At 36.4% G+C, this 8327-nt stretch overlaps 1 protein-coding gene across 2 annotated transcripts; it reads left to right on the top strand.

The window, feature by feature from the left end:
• The first annotated feature begins 406 nt into the window (after positions 1-406).
• On the top strand, positions 407-3326 carry hmgn6 (high mobility group nucleosome binding domain 6). Of its 2 annotated transcripts, none has more exons than XM_048175838.1 (6): positions 407-852; positions 1575-1601; positions 1702-1731; positions 2038-2085; positions 2276-2389; positions 2604-3326. In XM_048175838.1, exons 1-6 carry the CDS (start codon positions 838-840, stop codon positions 2646-2648), a joined length of 279 nt encoding a protein of 92 aa, XP_048031795.1. In that variant the 5' UTR covers positions 407-837; the 3' UTR covers positions 2649-3326. The 2 variants fall into 2 exon arrangements, with proteins under 2 accessions (XP_048031795.1, XP_048031793.1); XM_048175836.1 differs by having other exon boundaries at positions 410-852; positions 2276-2398.
• Positions 3327-8327: the final 5001 nt, after the last annotated feature.

The raw sequence follows: 8327 nt of genomic DNA, 5'->3' as shown, positions 1-8327 counted from the left end.
ACTTGTGGCAATAAATATGAGAATGTTATATTATAGCAGTCATGATCGCCTTGCTGCCTGTTTCAGCAATTTCAGAGCGTCTGCTTATGCTATATATGTGAACACATTTATTCGCAGAGTTCTATTATATCGGTGTTTAGTGGAAAACGCACATTCTTCTGATTGCATGTACTTGCTGCAAAATCTGTATAGGTGACACGTATGAACTGTTGTAGTTTCCACCGAATAAAAGTTCTATGTTGCTTGCTTCGCAGTTTTAACATTCGTTCTATTTTGTACCCGTGCGACTGAACAAACTATAACGCCCTGTTAACTAAACTGTCCAATCGCGGACGATTAGAACGCAAGTTTTTTTTTTTTTTTTGGCTCAGCCTACAGCAAATCTGTCATCTGCAGGCTTGAGAAACAAACCCTAACCCGACACAATTCCAGGGCGCCATTTTGAACTATACCTAAATGGCAAAGCTGCTACGAAATATCAAAAGTGAAAAGGGTTGCCTATTGTTTTTCCTCGTTATAAAGTAAACAAATGAAAAGGCACCCTTAACTCTTATAGGAATTAATATCCTCAGTCGACCTTTCTTATGGTACTGTCGACATTTGTCAGAGATACCGGCTCGGATCTTTGTCACGTTTGGTTCTTAGCGCTGATTGGTGTAACTACACATCAATCACGCCTAAGCTCCCCCCTTGTCCCATTCAGTCATTTGCTGTAATGTTCCGCTGTGTTTACTATTGTATTTAGTGTAACATAACTGAGCTGAGCACGTATATGCTAGGTCTCCTCTAAAGCATCTGTTTTCCTTGTGTTTTACGGAATCTATTTAGGAATCCAACATGCCTAAAAGAAAGGTACGTATCCTTTGGCTCGCGCGCGCGCGCGCGCACACACACACACACACACACACACACACACACATCTACATCAGGGAGGCGTTGTTCGGTATTGATATAGCCATATTCATATTGTTTATTTATTCTTTGTTTTGCTAAATATATATCTGGGTACTTTTAAAATATTTAACACTGAAATCCGCGCCGCAGATATCTTCATTTTGCACAGTATGTGCGATTTCGTGCTCAAGTTTGTTTTGCTGGTTTCCTGTGGTGTCAGCCATGCTGTGCAAGAATAAACTCTTAACAAAACCCATCACGAAACATCTACTTGAACTAAAAATGACTTGTGCAATACTAAAGACTGAGAACACATTGATATGGACAATAACACAGTGTGATTATTTTATAGTCTTTGTTCTTGTGAGCAGATGGCTGTAATGGCGCTCAAGTATCGAAAGATGGCGCTGTCGTCAGCTCCTCCTCTCACAGCTCACATATAGGGGTTGGTTGTGCTATTAATAAGGGATGGTTGAGCTGAACTAAACTCAACTGAGTTTACTTATATAGGCCACTGGATATGCTTATTATTGGTCTTTTGAATGTGTGCAAATGTAAAATAATAATAATAAAAGTAATGTAAGTTTTATTATTATTATTATTATTATTATTATTGGTATTATATCCATTTAATTCTAAATAAAGGTTTTGTTGAGCTCATGTGTTTTTTCCATCCACAGAGAGCAGATGGGGATGCAAAGGATGAGGTGAAATATTTGGTTTATATGATTGTTTATTGAATTATTTTCCTTTTATTAATAGTTTTGCCTTGTGTGCATATTTTACTTATCTTTTTACTCTTTTCAGCCTCAGAGGAGATCTGCACGGTTATCGACAGTACGTATGTTGCCATTATCAGACTTTTTTTTTGATATGTATATGCATACTAAATAAGACTGGTTAAAGGTTGTTTTTGTACTCACTTAATAATGGAATTTGGTTTCATAGTACATTTTTAACAAATTAAACTTTTTTTCCTTTCCTTTTACATTTTGTGACAGTTATACATTTTATTTATGATTCCCATCATGTTTTAAAGTATGTTTTATTATTTCAGTTGAACAATGCCTCAAATATGGTGAACGTGTCTTTTTTTAAATATTTTATACATGAGCACTTCTCAGCTGTATTTTTCATTCATAGAGACCAGCTCCTGCAAAGGCTGAACCCAAATCAAAAAGGACAGCTAAGGTAAATAGTAAGATACCTAACAAACCAACAATAAACTGTAACATTAGAACAATGTTTCAGTGTTACAGCATTCAAAGTACTGTTAATGTGGGTGAGTTTATACACTTGCAAATGTTCTGTGGAAAAAAAAAATCTTTTTTTATGGATTCGGTTAACACAATGTGCTGCCAACCATTCACTTCCTCTGTAGAAAGACAAAGCAGTCAATGTCAAAAAAGAGGACAAAAAGACCAAGATGAAGGCCAAGGAGTCCTCAGAGTCTGCAGCCAATGAGGAGAACCACTCAGAAAATGGAGATGCAAAGGTCAATGCGGTGTGTTATAATGGCACTGCCACATATCACATATTCAGCACAAACACTGTATAGTCACAGCATTTTTTTAAATGAGCCCATTTTACTTAAATTTTGTGTAATGAAATGGAATGCTGTTACTCTAGGATATTTTATGGATATCCTGTGATATGCATAATTCATTATTCTCATTATTCTTCATTTATTTTTCTCAACCTATCCTCAGGTCGGAAAAACTCACAAAGAAACAAAGGAAGCAAAGTCTGAGTAGCACTATTGCCTCCCATCAACACTGTTGTTGTAACTCCTCATCACCCCTAGTATTGTGTCATTGTCCAACCTCCAAGGCACATTGTTAACAAAGAAATATTTTTATCAATGGTTTTATAAGTATCAGTACAAATTTTTAGCACAAACTGAAGCTAAATACTGAGCACCTACTGAGATTTGCAGTGATTGTTTCTGCGAGAATGCCACACTAAAATATTTTTAAATGCCATTTATTGTTATTGATAACTTATTTGGTCTAGAAAAATCTTACCTGACTCTAGGGTTTTGAGTGTTTTCTTAAATTGTTTCCACATGCTCTTCACTCTTCTTCACATGTTTTCCAAGTTATTATACATGGCTGGGGGAAATTGACTTTTTAACCTCATGTATGTTTTTTTCTTGCTGTTTATCCATTTGCCCTAGATTTTGATGTATTATAAAGAAACATCACAACCTTCAAGCAGAGATTTTACAGAGCTGATGTATTTCACTCTATCCTGCAAAACAACAACAAAAACAAACTGAAAATTAAAATGGCAGCTTAATAAATATCATGTTTTCATGCAAATTGTATTTTTTTTTTTTACTATGTGATTCTGACATTTACTGAAGTCTGCAGGTTGTTACGTACTCTCTGATGTTGAAGTGTCTGCTAATAAAAATGATGGAATTTTCCTCACTTTTGCCTCTTACTATTTCTTTCAAAATTATGAACCATACAGCAATCAATTTGACACTCAATTGAAATGCATGACATAGAACACTCAAAGGAGCTGGAAGCTTCATTGATCATGATAGTGTCACTAACTTTTCAACAGCACTTTGTCCTTCTTAGAGACAGACTTTAATGCTTGCATATATTTCATTTTCTTAACCATATAATAAAGAGGCATTTATTGGTGATGTATGCACAGAGTGTAAATCCTAAATCATACATTTTTTTTTTTTTTTGACCTTGTAGTCAGGGCTGGAGTTGTTATTATTGTGTTCAGTCAAGTGCAGTACATTGTTGATTGGCAAATCCCCACTAGAGGGAGTTGTTGTATTATGTGGGGAAATAAACGTATGCAAGGAGGAGAAAGTTTTGTATAGCTTGAGTAAAAAGACATCCATAACACCTGATTAATGTTGAATACACAAAAAACTGGCAATGAGTATTGCAGTTCATCTTCCTTATACACACAATGTACTTGTGAACTTAAAGGGTTAGTTCACCCAAAAATGAGAATAATGTCATTTATTACTCAACCTCCGCCGCCGTTCCACACCCATAAGACCTTCGTTAATCTTCGGAATGCAAATTAAGATATTTTTGATTAAATCTGATGGCTCATTGAGGCCTGCATAGCCAGCAATGACAAGATCCATTAATGTACTAAAAACATATTTAAATCAGTTCATGCGAGTACAGTGGTTCAATATTAATATTATAATGCGACGAAAATATTTTTGGTGGGCCAAAAAAAATAAAATAATAATGACTTATATAGTGATGGCCGATTTTCATGAAGCTTCGAAGCGTTATGAATCAGCGTGTCGAATCAGCGGTTCAGAGTGCCAAAGTCATGTGATTTCAGCAGTTTGGCAGTTTGACACGCGATCCGAATCATGATTCGACATGCTGATTCATAAAGCTCCGAAGCTTCATGAAGCAGTGTTTTCAAATCGGCCATCACTAAATAAGTCGTTATTTTGATTTTTGGTGCAACAAAAATATTCGCGTCTCTTTATAATATTAATATCGAACCACTGTACTCACATGAACTTATTTAAATATGTTTTTAGTACATTAATGGATCTTGACAGAGGAAATGCGTGGAACGGCATTTAGGGTGAGTAATAAATGACATTATTTTCATGTTTGGGTGAACTAACCCTTTAATTATGTTTGAGCAAGTTCTGGTATTTCAATTGTATTATTTCAATAATAAATGCACAAAATGTACTGACATAGACCTCATGTGATAGTTTCATCCTTACATCTACTATAATACGATATATTGTTAGTCCTGAGGATATTCCTATTAGTCAATAAATACGTGGATCCGCATTGTGTATTAGGTTGTCCTAATGGACTAATGGTCCAAAAATGGAATTTTTGTCAAGCGTGCCAGAGGTTCTGAGTTCTAATCCACCCTCGATGTTTATCAGCGAATGTATATCAAGAGCAGGGACACGTTTATGTACATTTTGTTTTGTGATTTCACTGGAATGAAGAGAACACTGTTTCGCCACTGATAACAGCGGCAACTGGCAAAAAGTTATGCCTATGACTCCAACACATACATTTCAAGTAACAAACCAGGCACCCCATCATGCTGATAAACTCTCAAACGTGCAGGGTGGATGTGTAAAAGGAGTCATTTATAAAGTATAAGTGGATAATAACATTAGGGATAATCCACCCTAATGTATATTCCACCCTAAAATAAATAGTGTTTTATTAACAAAGTTCGAGAGGAACACATTCAAATGATCTAACTAATCATCACATCATTCCAACCAGCAGTCAGCAATCAACATGTCTACCCAATCAGCATGAGTGGAGACCTATATACGCAGTCAACTCACCTATGTTTCTCGACAGTTTTCAGCATCCCTCCACCACCCCGTCTCCTCACACTCGCCTGGTTACATTCCTAACCAGAAATACGGGGGGAGTACTCTGGGTACGGGCCAAATACCGAGCTCGGAGCCCTCTCCTCGGACAGCACGCCAAATATGCATACTATTTGCTCTATCTGATTATTTGTGTGAATTTGTAAATCTCATTTACTCACCCTCATGCCATCTGAGATTTATATGACTTTCTTTCTTCAGATTAACACAGATTTTTAGAAAAATAATCCATATCTGTGATTTCATATAATGTAAGCCTATGAGACCTGCCAAAGTCGACGCTTCAAAAAACACACAAAGTGAACACGACAGCAGTCTATAGGATCCCAGTTAATGAATCAATGTCTTTTGGAGTAAAATGATACGTGTCTTGGGCCCTCTCTGACCACGCCCACTAGAATCATCTTAACATTCCCCCTCTTTAAAATTTGGTGTTTGAAAAGCATCCAAGAAATAATTTGTAATATTTTCTAAACATTTACCCATCATTCATGTTCATGTGTCAACTGCCCTTCCTTTTAATTTCATGTGAGGTTTCTAGAACATTTTTAAAATGTTATACTGCAACATTACCTAATTGTAAAGGCTGATTTATACTTCTGCGTCAAGTGTACTACATAGCTACGGCGTAGGCTGTGTGTAGCACCATAGACATTATAATAAACACTAGACACCCTATTGGTCGCTGGACCATACGTCAACGGCGCTGCCATATTGTGCGGGGCAACGTTCCCATAACGCTCATAACTGGAATTGAGAAAAATGCCTGCTTCATGTGCTGCTTGGGGCTGTTCAAATCACAGCACAATTGAAAACCGGTCTCGGGGAATGACCTTTCACAGGTAAGACTGAACATTTCTTTCTGGTTGTATTTGGTCATTATATAATTATATTGATAGTGGTTTGCCACCGGAGTCAGTCAGTCTAAAATAGATAGCGATGTCGCTATAGTTAGCTGAAAGTTGAGACATGAGTTTACATGATTTCTAATATAGTTTTAGCTTATATGTTATTTTATAAACTAAATTTCCTAAAGTTTCAATTAAAACCGACTTTTATGACAAGTACTCGTTTTGGCTAGGTGACTGATATTTTGTTAATCTTATTGTAATGTTAGTTAGTTGGCTAGCTTTTCACACATTTAATGTTTCACAAAGACAACGAGTTGAGGTGACAGTGGGAAGTAGCTAGAAGGGAAGTTTCCAGACTCATCTACATTATTTAAAAGTTTGCCATTAAATGGTGATTTGTTTAGGCCTATATTTTTATTTCCTTTGCAGCCCGTTGCAACCAGGGCTACACAAGCCTCAAGGAAAGCTGAGGAGAGCCTGTCAGTGCACTGTTCTCACCATTTCCAAGAGACTGATGGAAAATATATAGCTTTTTATTGTTATTATTATTATATCAATACTATATTATTGTACTAGTCACTATTTACTATTTTTTATTATTGTCTATATTATTCTGCAATTGATATTACATTGTATTTGCGATTATTATTATACCAATACTATTATTATACCATTTGAGATTATCAATCTAGTTATGATGTTATATTATTGTCTATATTCTGTAAATGATACTACATATTATATACTTTATTATTGACTATATTATTATATTATATGCAATATAAACTTTTTCTTATAGTGTATAACAAACTATTTACCATCCTCACTTTCTTATATTTACTATTTGCATTGCACTGTAGTTGCACCATATGTATTACCATAAAGCATCCATCAGTTATCCTTGTTGTTGTATGTTTTTGGAGTATCTATCTGTAAATATCAGTATCATTTTAGTGCTATAAAAATACAGAAAGCAGCCTGTGTGATTTGTATTTGATGATTTGTTTCATTTTATCAATGGTGGTCAATTCTAAGCTCAAGAAAAGTTAAAATTGCGTTAAAGACAGAAAATCCCTTTTTCACAATAAGAAAACTTTATTTCATTTAATGTGAAAATTAAATTATCTCTCAGTATGGGCGTTTTCACAATTCTTATGCAAGAATAAAGCAACCAAATACATGACAAGCCTGAGCTTTGACTATTTCTTATTAAAATAAATATTTTATTTGTCTAACTATAGAGATTTTAAGTAACTACAACGGTTTGTACACCACGTACATTATAAACCACTGAAACTGATTGATAAATGTAAACGTTATTTTTGTTTTTATCCAGAAAAACCGCAGCTCGTCCTTTACTTGCATTTGTTAACAGCGCAGTCTTGCTCTGCACAATATGGTGGACTCATTGATGTATCGCAGCAACAGTCCAAAGCGGCCAATAGGGTGTCTAGTGTTTATTATATGTCTATGTGTAGCACGTGTAATCTACGGCGTAGCCTGATGTTCACCTCAGCAAAAATGTAACAACGCATCAGTTCTGTGTGGACCACAAGCGCTGTGATTGATCTGCTAGAACTCCTCTCTCAGTTCAAAAAAACTGGCGTGGAGCAAGCGAAGAAGAGTGAGCATTTTCAACTTCCATAGGAATGAAAAAACTTTCTGTTTCAGGGGACACACGCTGTCAAACTGCAACAAAAGTTGTCTATTTGCCGCCATCACTGCTGAAGTTTTCTGACAATGTACATGACAAGCTGCTTCTTCTTTGGCTTTTGCCTTGATACACAACATGACCACGGACACTCCCTACCAGCGGTCTGCATGTTGCACATCGATGAGGACAACAACGCAGAAGTATAAATGAAAACTGACGCATAGCCAAGACGCAGAAGCTCTGGCATGCTGCAAAAAGTTGTAAAAAAGTGTTGCGTTTGCTAGAAGTGATCCTGGTGCACTTTCCAATCATGAGGTGCTTGCTTGTAAATGACCAATGCCAAGCTGTGTTCTGAAACACATATTACATCAGACCAGGGGTGACCAGGGTTTATGAGGAACAACAGCAAAAGAAGTTTGCTTGCTAGAAGGTGGCGAGGAGACTTGGAGATGGCGCAGTCATGACAGCCTTGGACAAACCGAAAGTGGAACCTTCCAACCAGTGATGCCACTCCGCTAGCGCCAGCTTGATCGCAAGAAGCTCCTGCTTGCTGATG

The sequence above is a fragment of the Megalobrama amblycephala genome, linkage group LG23 (assembly GCF_018812025.1).
Source record: "Megalobrama amblycephala isolate DHTTF-2021 linkage group LG23, ASM1881202v1, whole genome shotgun sequence".
NCBI lineage: Eukaryota > Metazoa > Chordata > Actinopteri > Cypriniformes > Xenocyprididae > Megalobrama > Megalobrama amblycephala.
This window is presented reverse-complemented; position numbering and strand designations above follow the sequence as displayed.

Coding starts and splice junctions, on each gene's coding strand:
- hmgn6 (XM_048175836.1), top strand. Junction 1,732..2,037: donor GATCTGCACGGTTATCGACA/GTACGTATGTTG, acceptor TTTCATTCATAG/AGACCAGCTCCTGCAAAGGC. Junction 2,086..2,275: donor AATCAAAAAGGACAGCTAAG/GTAAATAGTAAG, acceptor CTTCCTCTGTAG/AAAGACAAAGCAGTCAATGT.